General features: G+C 42.3%; 1 protein-coding gene across 8 annotated transcripts in view; it reads right to left on the bottom strand.

Annotated features, from left to right (window-relative positions):
• Positions 1 to 18,167, bottom strand: part of LOC131104679 (glutamate receptor-interacting protein 2-like) — a 29,207-nt gene extending 11,040 nt beyond the window's left edge. Inside the window, exons 1-12 of one of the 8 annotated variants that reach the window (XM_058052133.1) lie at positions 17,845 to 18,167; positions 14,462 to 14,542; positions 12,934 to 13,069; positions 10,483 to 10,628; positions 10,325 to 10,411; positions 10,175 to 10,250; positions 8,332 to 8,477; positions 6,711 to 6,858; positions 6,464 to 6,633; positions 2,084 to 2,221; positions 1,732 to 1,893; positions 797 to 983 (exon numbers count right to left, since the gene is read on the bottom strand). In XM_058052133.1, the coding sequence (XP_057908116.1) occupies positions 797 to 983; positions 1,732 to 1,893; positions 2,084 to 2,221; positions 6,464 to 6,633; positions 6,711 to 6,858; positions 8,332 to 8,477; positions 10,175 to 10,250; positions 10,325 to 10,411; positions 10,483 to 10,628; positions 12,934 to 13,069; positions 14,462 to 14,542; positions 17,845 to 18,073 (1,706 nt within the window). In that variant the 5' untranslated portion in view covers positions 18,074 to 18,167. Of the gene's footprint in view, positions 1 to 796; positions 984 to 1,731; positions 1,894 to 2,083; positions 2,222 to 6,463; positions 6,634 to 6,710; positions 6,859 to 8,331; positions 8,478 to 10,174; positions 10,251 to 10,324; positions 10,412 to 10,482; positions 10,629 to 12,933; positions 13,070 to 14,461; positions 14,543 to 16,066; positions 16,233 to 16,513; positions 16,926 to 17,844 lie in introns of those variants that run through there. The other 7 variants (XM_058052128.1, XM_058052127.1, XM_058052126.1 and 4 more) reach the window with 7 other exon arrangements.
• Between the last annotated feature and the right edge of the window lie 115 nt (positions 18,168 to 18,282).

The raw sequence follows: 18,282 nt of genomic DNA, 5'->3' as shown, positions 1-18,282 counted from the left end.
ATGCATTATTTTAGCTGTTTGAAGATGAACTATATCAGCAAGTTGAAGTATTTGTGATTTTAGAAATAAGGAGTTAGTATGTTCTCTGTAGGCGGCATTATGAATTATCCTTACTGGCCTTTTTTGCAGTACATTTAGCGAGTGAATATGGAGGGTGACACTTCCTTGTTGTCCCAGCTTGGTTAAATACAAGTACGTACCAGTTTTTAAACCGCTATAGTGTTGTAGTTATTGCGATCTGTGCATCTCAACACGTTCATGAACACGCACACAACAATGGACAGGCGGGAACGACAGCAGAGAACATAACGGCAAGTGATTTGTGAGGTCTGATTTTTTTCTACTAGGCATTTTTGTGATGAATATTGTTTTGAGAAGCCAATCTCTTTACTTAACTGTCCTGGAACTACTTTCCTCAGCACCGAAATCCGACCAGAAAGAGAAGAGTGAGTTGTCGGACTTCACTGCTTATAGGGGGTGTCATACAAATTCGAGCTATGCCTTTAAGGGAGCTTGTTCATGTTCATTGATCAAATTAGTTTAACGAACAAAAGATAAAATGCGCATAAGGATTGTTTTCTTGAGTTATTTGTATGCGGGCCTCATTTGTATCAGTATGATGCATCTGGAATGTGACTGCCTTCAAACCAAACACTCATGAGGCTAAACTTAGCCTGCTGGTGTGTCACTGCCTGGCTGAATGATTAGCGCTATAGAACATTCCAAGTTCAAGGTTAGAACATATACTGTATATACATGATTTTCCATTTCCTGTTTTAGGTGTCAATCAAGTTACCTCTCAGCTGGGCTGTCAGGCTCGATGAAGCGGATGACGGGGGGAGCCGAGAGGGTTTCTGTGGCAAAGACACCCCCCTGCAGCTGGATCCCGAAACCTGTGAGCGGATCCCCCCTCAGCATGACTTCAATGGCTTCCACGTGAAAAATTTGACCCCCGGGGCCCACAGAACTGGATGCGAGGGACACTGAGGGAGCGAGAGTGACATATTAGTGCGGACGTGGCAGATGAACAGTAAGAAAGATTGTCTATAAACACACACGTGGAAATAAACGAGTCATTTTGACATCAACCATCACTTTTTATATCAGCAGAGACACACTGACTGGATGAAACTACAAGTCAAAGTATTAACGCTAATTTATACCTTGAGAAATCTATAAATAGCCACAAAAACACCTTTTTCGGAGTGGTTGCATTAGTTTATATCATATATGTCACCATCTCAATTATCATTACCCACAATGCAACAGTCACTCACTAGGGTCGCAGGCATGCTGGAGCCTATCCCAGCTGACTTCAGGCAAGAGGCGGGGTACACCCTAGACTGGTGGCCAGCCAATCACAGGGCACGTATAGACAAACAACCATTCACACTCACATTCATACCTATGGACAATTTGGAGTGGCTAATTAACCTAGCATGTTTTTGGAATGTGGGAGGAAACCAACGCATGCACGGGGAGAACATGCAAACAACACAGAGATACCCAAGAAGGGAATCGAACTCGGGTCTCCTCGCTGTGTGGCCTTTTACAAAACAATCTTTGATTTTTGGCCCACGGTGGTAATAGATAGAAACTATAAACTATATTTACCTGCATTTATTGCTTATAAAAAATCAGCAGTTTTGACCAATATTCATCTCTACATTATTTTTCATTTCCCTCAAATGCAGAATAAGTTTGAAATCTTTTAAACGAGTTTTGTCACACATGAGCTCTTGTAGTCCTTCTTCCTGTTCCTCCTCTTTCCTGTGGAAGTGCGGGGGCTGGTGGGTGCGGCGGGCGCCATTGGGCAAGGCAGCGTGTTGCTCCCCTGGCTGCTGAAGCCTGATGTGGCTGTGGAGGAAGGGGAGAAGCCACCACTCACCAGAGCTGCAGACATAAGACATTGTTCTATACTTATGGAGAGGCCGCTGTACAAAACGTTTCATTCAGTCAGCTTGTTCGTTACGCCGCATAAAAAGGAACGTTGATGTTTTTTGCGGTTGGAAGCAGACAAAGCAAAAAGGCTCCTTGTGACGACGTCTTGCCAGCAGCGGAGCTGTCACAAATGATCACTTACGTTTGCAGTGGTCCTGCTGGTTGTGTGGGTGGCTTTGGGTGCTCCATGTCTTGCTGTGGCTGGCGTGAGGAGGCAGGCAGAAGTTGCTGCTGCTGCTGCTTTGGTCCCAGTGATGATGGCTGCTCTTCTGAACTTTCACTGCAACGGTAAAGAAGCACTTATGATTAAGGCAGACCTGATGTCGTGTTGTGCACGTTTCTAAACCCTACCCGTGAAATCAGAGGTCTAAAATTGGACCAAAACATGCACATTGCCTGGAGGATTATTCAAAGCAGAGTAATTGATATTTAATGTTTTCCGTCACGGTGCGCTAGGATGAAATGCTTTGTTTTAATGTGTTCTCTTCACAATGTTCCATACGCACACAATAATATGAGATGTGGTGAAATGTGTAAAAATGGAACCTTACTTTTACTAGCAAACTTCCAAAAAACTGCGTTGATGTTAGAGATTATATTTAGGATGTCATTTTCTAGAGGGGTGATAAGGTGCTCAGCGAGTTGACTCTTAGGCATGATGCTGATGTCCCGCAGCAGAAAAAACATACATTGGCTGCTGGAACGCATGTGGCTGCTGGACCTTAATGGGCACAGCTGAATGCTTAGTGTCTAATGAGGTGCCATGTTTGATTGCCTGCATCTGATTGGGCAAGTGAACTGAACACTTGATGAGAACAACTCAACTAATGCTGAGAAGTAGGAAATATCCCACTTGGATCTTCAGAAGGTTTACAGTTGAAGGTAAACAAAAAACATGGCTGACAATGTCAAAAAGAATTTAAACAAACTAGTAAAATGTAAATAAAAAGTACAAATTTACTTCAATGAAAAACTAAAAGTATAAAAAATAAAAATAAAAACAAAGACATTTAAAACAGTAAAATATTAAAACAACAAGTAAAAGACGAAAAGCAATAAATACACATAAGTAAAAAAAACAAAAATAAATAAAACCAATAAGAGAAACATTCATTCATTTTCTACTGCTTATCCCCATGAGGGTCACAGGCATGCTGGAGCCTATCCCAGTTGTCTTCGGGCGGGGTACACCCTGGACTGGTGGCCAGCCAATCACAGGGCACATATAGACAAACAACCATTCACACTCACATTCATACCTATGGACAATTTGGAGTCGCTAATTAACCTAGCATGTTTTTGGAATGTGGGAGGAAACCGGAGTACCCGGAGAAAACGGGCACGGGGAGAACATGCAAACTCCACTCCAGGGTAGAATTGAACTCGGGTCTCTTAGCTGTGAAAAATAGTCATAAAAATATTAATTTCCAAAATTGATACATAACATTTACATAAAATGTGATGTTGGTTGTAGTTGCAGATCGTTTACCACAAAGAGATTTCCCCTACTTATTAGAAAAAAAACTGCATCTGTGATTAAATGCGATTAATTGTGAGTTAACTCCAGACAAAAAATTGGATTAATCACAATTAACTGTTTTAGTCGATTGACCGCCCTAATCTGTACTGTGCTCCAAACTGAAACCAGGAAAATGACACACTGCATGTTGTGTACAATAAATGTGTACACGTTGGCAGGTCTGCACTAACATTGAAAGTACTCCCTGCCTCTCGCACCACCCTTGACAGTTCATGCCCCCCCCCCTTTGAGCAGCACTGAGTTAACTGAATGGTTGTTTTCTGTGCCTGGAATGCACGGGAGCCATTTAAAAGAAATCAGCTGATGTTGTGTGTGGGATGCACCTCGCTAGCTAACGAGACAGATTCATTAAGCCATGTCACTGCACACTGACAGTAATCCTTTATCCTTCTTCAGTGGGGGTCTAATATGGGACTTGGAGGATTTGCTGCAAACATGTATGATGGCACGAGTGCATCAGATGCTAGCAGGGCGCACGGACCCGCTTTAATCCAGCCACAATAAATCATCTTGGAGAAACAGCTCCTATCTGATGGAGCTATTTTTAAGCTGGTTCTACCATATCTTACTTATTGTGGAAATATGGACTAATAACTATAGAAGCAATCTTCACTTGCTAAATGTACTGCAAAAAAGGTCAGTAAGGATAATTCATAATGCCGCCTACAGAGAACATACTAACTCCTTATTTCTAAAATCACAAATACTTCAACTTGCTGATATAGTTCATCTTCAAACAGCTAAAATAATGCATAAGGCTAAAAATAAGCAATTAGCTAAAAATGTCATCCAATACTTCTCTACAAGAGAGGAGAAATATGATCTCAGGGAAGAAGTACATTTGAAACACTTCTATGCTAGGACTACGTTATGCTAGCCATAGCATTTCAGTATGTGGAATCAAACTATGGCATGGATTGAGTAAGGAAGTCACCTCGTACTTTGATATGTGACAAAAAAAAACAAACAAAAAAAACTTATACTATATTCGGAAAGCAGGAAGTGAACAAATGTAACAGTTAGTGATGGTAAAAGTACCAGATGGAGGGGTAGGATTTAATAAGCTTTGCTTCTTCCTACTCCTTTTGGACATGTGGAACTGGGAACTGATTATGGGATGCATTCAATTGTAATCTGATGCATGTTCAAATGAAATAAAACCATTACCATTACCATCACCATTACCATTACCATTACCATTACCTAGAGGAGGTTTATTTAAGAAATGGTGTTTTCAAGCTGGACTGGTGTGAAAAATACTATGAATCTCTTTGCGGCTATATCAATTTTATACATACAAACACACTATAATAACACTTCTTGGGGACAAATGAGCTGTCAAAATGCGGTTTTATTTTTCTAACATACGTGTGACTTTGTAGAAATAACACTAACAACCTACAGCTGCGTTGTCACCACATGTGGTTTGTAAAGTAGAAGATGGAAGGCAAAGTGGACAACGTAACCAGGGGATGAAGAAGCACCGCGTGAAGCGCTGGATTCAGCAAGAAATGTCATCTCGCCTCTTTCTGCCCCTCCCCTTTTCTCACATGCTAAGCCCTCGCAGCTGCCGACCCATAAATAAGTCCTCAGAGCATGAACAAGAGTGCATGTACGTGTGAGTGGTATGTTTGAATCCATGAGGAGCCCAGTGTGGAACCTAAGGCGGAGGGATTGTGTTCTGTAGTGCACACACACACACACACACACACACTAAGCGATTCACAGGTTGAGAGATTTAATATGATACAGGTTAGATTGTCGACATAACATACATTCTGCCCATGTTGAATAACCGTTATGGTTATTATTGTGGATGTGATGTGGAAAGGTCAGAATACAACCTTAATAATAAACATATGTTTAAATGAATACCTAGCATTATTAGTTTACGGATGAGACAGAAACAATGGCTGTGTTCGAAACCGCATACTTACCTACTACTCTTTGAGTAGCAAATTATACCAACTTTAAGTCTTTCGTACTTTTACAGATGTCATTGATATACAAGTAGAACAGTTTTGGTCCCAGTATTGACCCCTGGGGTACTCCACACATAACATTTAAACTTGTAGATGTGTGTTTTCCTAGCTTTATTTATTGCTTCCTGTTAGCTATGTAGGCTGCATGGTGGACGAGTGGTTAGCGTGCAGACCTCACAGCTAGGAAACCCGAGTTCAATTCCACCCTCGGCCATCTCTGTGTGGAGTTTGCATGTTCTCCCCGTGCATGCGTGGGTTTTCTCCGGGTACTCCGGTTTCCTCCCACATTCCAAAAACATGCTAGGTTAATTAGCCACTCCAAATTGTCCATAGGTATGAATGTGAGTGTGAATGGTTGTTTGTCTATATGTGCACTGTGATTGGCTGGCCACCAGTCCAGGGTGTACCCCGCCTCTCGCCCGAAGACAGCTGGGATAGGCTCCAGCACCACCCGCGACCCTTGTGAGGATAAGCGGTAGAAAATGAATGAATGAATGAATGAACCTGAAGTGCGTTGCTCACTTTGGCTAGCTTAGATTTTGCAGAATTCGTCTGAACAAAATTGTAAACGGTTGGTATTTGGACAAATAAATGGCACACTTGGGATCTAAACGGCCACTTTTTCACCTGATTTTAAAAAAAAATCTCAATAAAGTGACGTAATTAAAGAGATAAAGTGAAATCAGCTTCAGCCTGTGGATTTGGGCTCGGGTAGGAGCGCAATGGATTGTGGGTTATCATGTAGTACGCTTAGCATACTGTTGGTGGATGAGTATGCAGTATAGAGTGTGGATAACGCCAGGGCGTATATCGACATAAAACCTTCACACTCACATTCACACCTATGGATTTAGAGTTTCCTATTAACCTAACATTAATATTTTTAAGATATGGGAGAATAACCATGTCATCTTGTTACCTGTATTAACAAATCCCTCATATTTATTTCCTATTTTGGTGCCCCCCCCCCAAAAAAATAATAATAATAATTAATAATTACCTGTGTCTTGTGGCCGTACAGGTAGCCTGCTCTGACTGGATGGTAGAATCTCCAGTTTAACGACATCAGTGGTGTTGCCCAGAAGCTGCAAAGCCTCTATCAGAGAGCAATGTTCTGTGCTGGTTCCATCTATAGTCAGCAGAACATCGCCTGCGTTCAACGCTCCACACCTGACAGGAAAGGATAACGCATGAGAAATATTTTTTCACGACTGAACCGTCAGAGGTTATATAAGAGGTGGCCTTACCTTTCAGCCACGCTGGCTGCCTTTATCTTGTCGATAATGATGACTTGTTTGTTCCTATATATAGATGTGGTGAGGCTGAGGCCCAGGCTGGAGGAGGCACCTTTTACTATTTCCACCAGCAAAGGACCCGAGGCTTGTTGTACAGCCTCTGAAAGAGATAACACACACTTAACTAATTCCCACAAGAAATCCACATTGCTTTATCTGGTCATAGTATGCATCCGGGTCTCACTGTGGTGTCAAATCCTTCCAGTACTCACACCCCCCTGCTGAACTCCAGGTCACTTCATTGCACTACTGTACATATTACTGTTATTATATCTTGTCACATTCATACTGTTTATAATCTGTATAATCTGCAATAGCCATACTATAGTCATTTATATCCTTGTATATATCCACACTGTATCATAGTCATAGCTTGTTATAGTTTGTACATATAACTATACATTTACATATTCTATTTCTTTTTATTTACTAATAAGGTATTTATAAATTTGCACTTCTGGTTGGATGCTAACTGCATTTTGTTGCCCTGTACCAGGAGCAATAACTATAAAGTTGAATCGAATCTAATCTAATCTAATCTCATCTCATCTCATCTCATCTCATCTCATCTCATCTAACTATCCTAACCGAACCGAACCGAATCTAATCTAATCTAATCTAATCTAATCTAATCTAATCTAATCTAATCTCATCTCATCTCATCTCATCTCATCTCATCTCATCTCATCTCATCTCATCTCATCTCATCTAACTATCCTAACCGAACCGAATCTAATCTAATCTAATCTAATCTAATCTAATCTAATCTACTCTAATCTAATCGAACCGAATCTAATCTAATCTAATCTAATCTAATCTAATCGAACCGAATCTAATCTAATTGAATCTAACCGAACCGAATCTAATCTAATCTAATCTAATCTAATCTAATCTAATCGAACCGAATCGAATCAAATCAAATCAAATCAAATCAAATCAAATCAAATCAAATCAAATCTAATCTAATCTAATCTAATCTAATCTAATCTAATCTAAAAAAATATAGTGGAGGTGAAAGTGGGAGTTTGGCTATTTTGACATGAATTAAACATCGTAACTAAAGGCATGACATGTCAAGGCATGAGGGTAAGGCTCCTGATATGACTTGTTATATAGATATTAAGTCACAATATTGTGACCTCTATTCATTTTTCCCATTATTTTCCTCTATTCTTTTCCATAAATCTGCCAGGAGTGCGGTTCAGCTTGTCATCTTGTCGCTGTACTCTCACTGGAGCTCCGAGGGACACAATGCCAAATGTTTGTCAACTGCTCACATCCAGCATTTTTATATAGGTCATGTTGAAAAAAAAAAAAGTGCTTGTTAACAAAGCAAAGTCCTGCCCAGAGAGGTTGTACACTGTGATGATACAGGGGAGAGAGAGAGGGGACCACACATCACGGTAACTCATCCACACTTTCCCTGTTGCTCTCGGGCCCAAGTGACTCCCCTGGTGGCATCTCCAGCACTGACACTCAACCTCGTCCACGCAGCCAAACGGCCACGTTATTTACCCTCAGAGCAACGCTGCCCTACCATGCCTCCGCATATTCTGCGTGTGTGTGTGCTCACCCATGACAGAGATGTCATACTCAATCAGGAACAAAGCTTCCTGGCCGCTCTGCATCAGCATGGTCAACGCGTCAGCATGCTTCTCTCTGTTTAAAGGCATGCCGTCTATGCTCAATACTCTGTCGCCAGCCTTTAACGTGCCCTCCCTTGAGAAACATGGTGGAAAAAGACAGGAGAGGGACGGCGTTAGCAGGCAGTGGAAAATGCACCAGACAATCGTTAAACGTTCCACATGAGCGTTCCCTCACAGGTGAGCTAAAGGCAAAACCAGATAAAAAGTCTCTGATGGCGCCTCAAGTTTGTTCAAGTGTTTTGGTGCTGACAGTTTTTTTTTAGTAAAAGGAGCACAACGTTGCATTCACAAGGGGAGGAACCATGGACGTTTTGCTTTGGAGGTAACATTATTAACATTATCATTATTACCATTATTTCATAGTTGGATACGCCAATAATGATGATAGGAATGAGGAAGTTGATGTGACAATAAAATAAATCATTTTTATTGTCGTTTGTCTATATGTGCCCTGTGATTGGCTGGCCACCAGTCCAGGGTGTACCCCGCCTCTCGCCCGAAGACAGCTGGGATAGGCTCCAGCACCCCCGCGACCCTCGTGAGGAAAAGCGGTAGAAAATGAATGAATGAATGAATTAATGATTGTCAGTAATTGTCAAAACATCAACTGGTTGTAATGGAATCAAAAATGGAAATTATAAAAATGGTAATCAATGAGACCGCTGACGTACATTATTAATTTATTATTTTACACTGGAAAATAATTCATTTATTTATTCATTCATTCATTTTCTATCCTCACAAGGGTCGCAGAGGGTGCTGGAGCCTATCCCAGCTGTCTTCGGACAGAGAGAGGCGGGGTACACCCTGGACTGGTGGCCCAGCCAATCCCAGGGCACATATAGACAAACAACCATTCACACTCACATTCATACCTATGGACAATTTGAAGTCGCCAATTAACCTAGCATGTTTTTGGAATGTGGGAGGAAACCGGAGTACCCGGAGAAAACCCACGCATGCACGGGGAGAACATGCAAACTCCACACAGAGATGGCCCAGGTTGGAATTGAACCCTGGTCTCCTAGCTGTGAGGTCTGCACGCTAACCACCTGTCCACCATGCAGCCTACATAGCTAACAGGAAGCAATAAATAAAGCTAGGAAAACACACATCTACAAGTTTAAATATTATGTGTGGAGTACCCCAGGGGTCAATACTGGAACCCAAACTGTTCTACTTGTATATCAATGACATCTGTAAAAGTACGAAAGACTTAAAGTTGGTATAATTTGCGGATGATAGCACTGCCTTTTATTCCGGAGATAATTAAAAAGCTCAGATATTAAATAGTTTTATTAAAACTATGGTTTGATAATAACAGATTATACTTCAAACAAAGTAAAACTAAAGTCTGTTTGGTAATAACAGAAAAGATACGTACAGTACGAGCAAATACAAATAGACGGTGTAGACATTGAATGGATGAAAATACATTTCTAGGGATCAGCATCGATGAAAAAATTAGCAGGAATGAGCCCACAAGACTGTTTGGTTTATTAATAAATGTATTGCAATAGAAGCAGATGGGGGATAGGATTTTGATATGCTCATTCCTACTCCTTTTGGACATGCGGAACTGTGAATTGAATTATGTTATGTATTGCATTGTAACTTGATGCATGTTCAAATAAAATGAAACCATTACCATTACCATTACCATTACCATTACCATTACCATTACCATTACAGGGATGAGCAAAGCCAAGCCCCTCCCCCATTCTCCAGTTCTGTACCAATCATCACATACCACCCCATTCATGTCCGTACCTGTCAGCCGGACCTCCCGGTCTGACATGGGTCACCACCAGAGGACGGGACCTGCGCCAGTCTTCATGGTAGCCCCCTTGGTAATAGACACACTGTAAATGATTTCAACACGGGATGATAAACAATAACAAAAGACTGTCATCGACTTACCTCTCATGACAAACCCAAAACTGTTTCCCTCTTTGAGCAGACACACCTCTGTGGTCTTGGTTGTGACTCCTGATGGAGTCTGGACTGCTAGAAGAAAAGTGTATTTTATATACTGTAATATATATCTAAAATAAATGTGAGAAGAAAAAAAAACATACCAAATGGAGGCAGCTCGTACTCCACCTCCAGCACAACTCGTTCTCCGATGTTCTTCAGCAGGCTGATAATTTCATCATGACGAAGCTTGGACAGGTTGATGCCGTTGACTGACTTAATGTGGTCCCCTACATTCAGCTGGTCACTCCTGGAATACGGGGGGGGGGGTACTTTATTAAGTCACGGAACACACTTTCACGCTCCAAATGCCACCAATGATGAACTTGCTACCTATTACTACTACTTACTGTACTAGAAATCATTACTGCTTGCAATAATTAGCGTGTGCAGCCCTAAAATATACATGCCATCTCACATGTGACAGCCCGTCATCTTGTAACTCATAGCAAAGCTAATTAATTGAACGCTTCTGACCCCATTTCTTTTGTCACCTTCTAGCTCCTGCCAATTGATGCCACGGGCGAGACGTGCAGACATGTTAAGAAGCAGCGTTGATTGGCCTGTCATCCGGTCTGCTCGCATCACACAATGTCACCGCTCGTCTCTCTCCTGTCTTCCTGCATGACTCTCCGCTCACTAAATTAGCTAACGCATCCGCACAAGCATGTCACACGCAGCTTAGTCATCGCAAAACGTGACTTTTCCCACATTTTGTCCACACATGGCTGATGTTTTAATCAATGCTCAGTTACAAAAAAAAAATGTAACCTTTATTTAACTTTTAGCCTCATTGAGGTTGACATTTTCTGTAATTTCAAGTCCTTCTGGGGATTATTCCACGCCATAGGGGCTGCAAACTCAAACGCTTTTTTTCCCTACCCTAAAGGATTCCCTAAGGATTTACTATTAATCCTATAACTTCTTATGGGAACATGCTTGTTTGCAATTTTTAGGAAATTATCTCTAAAAAAAAGGTCCAAGTCAATTCAACATCAGGAATAAGTCTGATCCTGCTGCAGTCATGATGCATCATATATAAAATGAGAAATGCTTACACTGTTTCTTTATAAAACAGGACTTATTCTTAGCGACCTGAGGAGAGTCTGCATATGAGCATTGTTGCTTGGTCTGTATGTGCAGCACTGAAGATTAGGTGTTCAATATTGCACCCCAATTATATACGTCATGTGCTCTCATGATGTTCTCAAGATGTTTGAATTTTGCCTTTTATTTACACCCGTAATGGTTTTCAGCATGTGATCGAAATGTACGCTTCCTTACTTACTGTAATTAAGAGTTCATTCATTCATTCATTTTCTACCGCTTTTTCCTCACGAGGGTCGCGGGCATGCTGGAGCCTATCCCAGCTGTCTTCGGGCGTAAGGCGGGGTACACCATGGACTGGTCGCCAGCCAATCACAGGGCACATATAGACAAACAACCATTCACACTCACATTCATACCTATGGACAATTTGGAGTGGCTAATTAACCTAGCATGTTTTTGGAATGTGGGAGAAAACCGGAGTACCCGGAGAAAACCCACGCATGCACGGGGAGAACATGCAAACTCCACACAGAGGGTGCCCAAGGGTGGGATTGAACCCTGGTCTCCTAGCTGTGAGGTCTGCGGGCTAACCCCTAGACCACCGTGCCGCCGTAATTAAGAGTTTTCACAGAAATATGTCATTTATACGTCCGATATGGGGCAAAGACACAGCAATAATCCAAACTCCATACACAAACTCCATAAAACAAATGCATGTATACACTGCAAGATCAAAAACATACGCACACAAACCCCCAAAACTATTGCATGAGATGAAAATGCTGCAGGTTCACTGAACAAAGCAGAAGTTAGCCAGGCTGCCAGGGGAGACCTGAGGAATGTTCATCTTTGACACGAGCAGGATGCCCAGGAAAAACCTGGATGACTTTATTAGAGAGTCAGAATGAACACGTTCATTTTTCCTTATGTCTTTGTAAACATTCATTCATTCATTCATTTTCTATACCGCTTATCCTCACAAGGGTTGCAAGGGTGCTGGAGCCTATCCCAGCTGTCTTCGGGCAAGAGGCGTTGTACACCCTGGACTGGTCGGCCAGCCAATCACAGGGCACATATAGACAAACAACCATTCATACTCATATTCATACCTAGCTATGAGGCCTGCGTGCTAACCACTTAGTCGCCATGCAGCCCCTCACTGTTTTGTCTTATGTAAATAGAAACACAGAAATATATTTGTGCATGAGTAAGTGAATGGAATGCACGCGTGCTCGGTTTAAGGGAGGGGGAAGGTTACTTTGTTGAATAAGCTGGTAGAAAACGGACCATTAGGTTTTTCTGCATCTTTGCATGAACAACCAAACCCCTTGGAGAGAAATCTCAGTTGGCATCAAGCTGACTTAATGCAAGCATGAAAAGTCCTGCAGGTGAACCGGTGTAACTTTGCAGATTGCGCATGTTTGTGCGAGCAGATCTAAGTGGTGCAGACAGCCTGGCGTGGCTACAAGCTTTCAGCTGCATCACCAAGTTCATGCAGATCTCACCTGGCAGCCAGCCCACCTGGCCGTAGGTTGGACACTCTGGGCTTGCCGTCCTTATCGGAGCCTCCGGAGATGGTGAGGCCGAGGTTGCTGCCTTCCCTTTTCATCAGGTCTACTGTGGTCACTCCTCGGTACTCTTCTGTGGAGAGATGAAGACAGACACACAGACATAGTATTAATGTTTGCTTGAAGCATACAGTAGGCTAACACATCCACATGTATACATGTATGCAGTATGTCTATCTGACATACTGACTGATGCACAGACATGGTATTATTGTTTGCTTGAAGCATACAGTATGCTAACACATCTACATGTATTCATGTATACAGTATGTATATTTGACATACTGACTCATGCACAGACATGGTATTAATGTTTGCTTGAAGCATACAGTAAGCTAACACATCCACGTGTATACATGTATACAGTATGTCTATCTGACATACTGACTGATGCACAGACATGGTATTAATGTTTGCTTGAAGCATACAGTAGGCTATCACATCCACATGTATACATGTATACATGTATACAGTATGTCTATCTGACATACTGACTCATGCACAGACATGGTATTAATGTTTGCTTGAAGCATACAGTAGGCTAACACATCCACATGTATACATGTATACAGTATGTCTATCTGACATACTGACTGATGCACAGACATGGTATTAATGTTTGCTTGAAGCATACAGTAAGCTAACACATCCACATGTATACATGTATACAGTGTGTCTATCTGACATACTGACTCATGCACAGACATGGTATTAATGTTTGCTTGAAGCATACAGTAAGCTAACACATCCACGTGTATACATGTATACAGTATGTCTATCTGACATACTGACTGATGCACAGACATGGTATTAATGTTTGCTTGAAGCATACAGTAAGCTAACAGATCTACATGTATACATGTATACAGTATGTCTATCTGACATACTGACTCATGCACAGGCATGGTATTAATGTTTGCTTGAAGCATACAGTAGGCTAACACATCCACATGTATACATGTATACAATATGTCTATCTGACATACTGACTGATGCACAGACATGGTATTAATTTTTGCTTGAAGCATACAGTAAGCTAACAGATCTACATGTATACATGTATACAGTATGTCTATCTGACATACTGATTGATGCACAGGCATGGTATTAATGTTTGCTTGAAGCATACAGTAAGCTAACACATCCACATGTATACATGTATGCAGTATGTCTATCTGACATACTGACTGATGCACAGACATGGTATTAATGTTTGCTTGAAGCATACAGTAGGCTAACACATCCACCTATATACGTACATGTATACAGTATGTCTATCTGACGTACTGACTGATGCACAGACATGGTATTATTGTTTGCTTGAAGCATACAGTAGGCTAACACATCCACATATATACGTACATGTATACAGTATGTCTATCTGACATACAGACTGATGCAGGTGACTGCAGATGCATGCATCAAGCAACAGAGTGCTGCACAGTCATGTTTGACTAAATTATACCTGAAAGGCTGCGCCTCTGGGAGAAATGTGATTGGTCAGATGCCCCGGACTGCTTGTTTCCCTTTGAGTATGGTCCCTCATCTGAGGAGACAGCAAGGAGGTAGGTATGTCAGGAGGCAGCGTGGTTCTATGAAGAAAGAATCTCTGCGATGGCCTCTGAATCTCTCAGATGGCCAAATGAGCAAACCATTATGCACCTCATGACAGATGCCTACGCTTTTATTACCCTGATCGGCACCTTGGGTGATGCCGGGGCTGCAGGAAAGAGATAGCAACAAGCCAGCATCCTAATTTGTCAGAATACTTCCTCAACCAGAATGATCACCCCAACTCAAGCACCTGAGACCACTGCACGTTCTACGACAACCCCTTATGAAAGAGTCACAAGGCTTGAATTGCTTGCACAGAAAAGACTCGTGAGTGCGCCACAAGGATGCCTTTTCAGCAAGAGGATGCTATGCGACGACTTAAAGCCGACTACTGTGTTGAAGTAACAGCATGACGTTAATGGACCGTTGCATGGGGAGAACATCATCATTTCCATGTCATTTCCAGCTGTTTCCACAATGAGTGTTTAATTTACTCTGCAGAGATAAAGTGCTTTTCTTCTTCTGTTGCAGGACCCATTTCTGATGTACTTTAGAGTAGTCGTGGTACAGCTTGCAATATTCTCTCTTGTTTCCAACATGGTAAAGAGCCAAAACACACTTCCACAGCTGAGATGACAGCTGGGGAAGCTGAAGGTGTTGTGGCCGAGCATGTCTCCAGACCTGGATCCCATTGAGTAACTTTGGGGCATCCTGGAAGTGGAGGAGCAAAGTGTCACAACCATGCCAACTCTGGGAAGTTTGGGGAATGCTCAAGAGGATTAAGGCAGCGCTAAATAACAATGTTGACACAGTTTGAATATGTTATTTAAATAAAATTGGCTGTGTATTGACTGTAAGCTGTACACCGACTACTCTCACATGTGTACGTTTTGTTGTTTTAATTGCTACTTCACTGTAGCAGAGCCGCCATTGCGAGCATGTCAACATTCAACTCAACAATATGTGTATTATTAAGGTTATAGTTTGCAGTAACATTTCTAACATTGTAAATATAAAGTGAGTATCTGAGTATTGGATCCCACAGCTCCACGTGCATCCATTGTGGAGATGACTAAGAAGCATAAATGCTCTGTCAAAACATCTCTGTACTATCTCAAAAGAATCAGGAGTTTTTGTTTTGTACACAGCAACATGTGTCAGACCTACCCCCCCACCTCCCCGCCCACAAATATCTTTGGTTATTTCCCCATGATGTAAACAAGATGATGTATATTTGCATAACATGGTATTTTACACGCATCCTTGCACAAATACTCGGCGTGGTAGCTCAAGGGCACAAAAGCCCACGCAAAGTGAACGACACATCACAGACTCACAGACAAAAGCCTTAATACCACGCCGACTCCCGGGGGCCTTGACAGTCCAGCAGCTGTCACCGAAGTCAAAAGGCAACATTAGCCGTGGGTGACACCGAGCCAACGTGCCGCACGTGACGGGGACCCCACTGCACCATCGAGCTTCCCTCCTTAAGGCTTGAAAAAAAAGCATCACTTACCCTCAAGATGTTATGCTGAAGCTGATTAATAAACAGCCCTGACAGTGACTCCAGCATGAGTTTGCCCCAAGAGCTGCATGCCATTAAAACACAATTGTGGACTCTGTCGAGAATATAAGAAGGCTTAATTAGCTCCAGATTTAAATCAGAGCACTTCATCACAGCCTCGTCGGGATGTAGGTTAAATATGTGGCTGGTAGGCGGGGGTGCAGCAGAAATGGTCACGATGAATTAATGGTGCTATTTTCAGACGTCAAACTTGATTCACAACCCAGGCCCGGTTGACGCGTCTATATCCGTCCACATTGCACATGGAAGTATGGCAGCAGGCGCCGGCTGGACAAGCGTGGTGACGCTCAAATATCCTACAACCTGATCAACCACACCTGACACGTGTGACCCAGAAAACGACAGAGCGGGGGGGGGGGGGGGGGGGGGGGGTCTTACCACAGCTGTTCTTGGGGTCTCTTCTGAGACCACACAGCATGTCTGCAGCTCCGCTTTGCAGTTTGATATCTACAGCTGGGCTTCCACCTGAGGAGTAAGTTGGTGACCCGGAAGTTTCACCTGCTTAGGAAGTCCATCATTTGGTCCTTGACCTCGCTCGATTGCAGCCTTGTCCTTGTGGAATGTTGGAAGGAAGGGAAGACCTGATCCTGAAATGGTCTCAGTCGCTATTTCTGTGTCCGAAAGATGTCTCTAATAGTTTGGGGTTTTCCATGACATCCGAAGCTGAGAAATAAATGCATCATTTTCTTGGCATCCTCTTGGAAAATGTTCGTTTGCTCTTTCTACTGGATTTATCATCCCTCGTTCCTGTGCTCATACAGACTCACACATAACCCTGCTCTCTCTTACACACACAGGAACAGAGAGAGGGAGAGAGGGGGTGAGGGCTCTATCTCAGCTCAGTGAGGCGGGAGCTTCACTGTCAACTGTTCCCTCCCACTTGCACACACACACACACACACACACACACACACACACTTTATCCATTTTGCACCAAGTCAAACACCCTTCATTTCATGTGCACACCCACTTACCGGAACAATATACATCCAAAATGCACACTGCTCCCTGCACAATTAGCACCACCTGCCCACTCAGTACCCCCCCACCATTTCAATATTATTCATACCTGCCAAAATGTATGAATTCAGCATGTAATTTGCCTCTCAAATACGCATTTACTTCAGTGTGTACAGTACATAAACATAAATAGCATCAGTTTCTTAGTATTTCAAATCAAGGTAGCGCAGAAACATTTCTGTGCCCCAGGACATGACAGAAAATTACTGAAAACCACTGGAGTGGAGTGACTTGTATCAATATTGCATCAGTTTTTTAAGAAATCAACTTTATTGCCACTGTCAAAAGGGTATGACCTCCATTTTAGTCACAACTCTAAAAGTTGAACACAATTTAAACTGATTATACCGCCATCTTATGGTGATCTGGTGAAACTACAAGCAAGGAAGCTAAAATCAAGGTGACGTCATGCAGCAACTGTTGTAATATGCCGATTTTTTGTCACTTCAACACTGTTAATAATAGTTATTTCACTGCAGCAGGAGTTTTTAAAAGCACAAAATATAAAATCTTAAATGTTCACCTGTAGAGATCGCATTCAAAACAAACGTGTTGCTCAATGTGATATTGGTTTAAAAAAAAAAAAGTATTGTGTGTACTATGTTAGCCATTAGCTAAGCGTGATAGCTGCCACCACAATAAAAACTGCATTATATGTTATTGTATTGTACAGATGTTTAGGCTTTTACCTTTTGTCCTCCCTCGAATGATACCCAGTCGACATCTGACAGAAAAAGAGAACATGCCCCTTTTTACCCCAAAATGGGGGCTTCTCTTCAGATCAGGCTGGCGGGAACCAAAGGACACTTGCCTTCGTGTGAGGTGGGCCTTTCCAAATATTATCCTTGCTGACATGCTTACCGTGTTGAAACGCGACAAAAATAAAAGATTGTGTCCAGTTCTTAACTTAAATAGCATATATTATCCTGCTGCCTCCATGGAGAACTTGGATTTCTCAAGTGAATCCAGACAAATGCAGATTAAAGATCCTGAAGTCCAATGAAGATGGCTTCTCACCCAAACCACTTCAAGGTGCTGATGAAATGATAGTGTGCAACCATAGCAGTTTTGGGGGAACAGATGGCAAAGGGCTGAGGGACACAGCCTGGCCGCCAGGCCGTAATGGA

The sequence above is a fragment of the Doryrhamphus excisus genome, chromosome 16 (assembly GCF_030265055.1).
Source record: "Doryrhamphus excisus isolate RoL2022-K1 chromosome 16, RoL_Dexc_1.0, whole genome shotgun sequence".
In the NCBI taxonomy this organism is placed as follows: Eukaryota; Metazoa; Chordata; class Actinopteri; order Syngnathiformes; family Syngnathidae; genus Doryrhamphus; species Doryrhamphus excisus.
The sequence above is the reverse complement of the archived record's forward strand: the minus strand, read 5'-3'. Positions and strand labels throughout refer to the sequence as shown.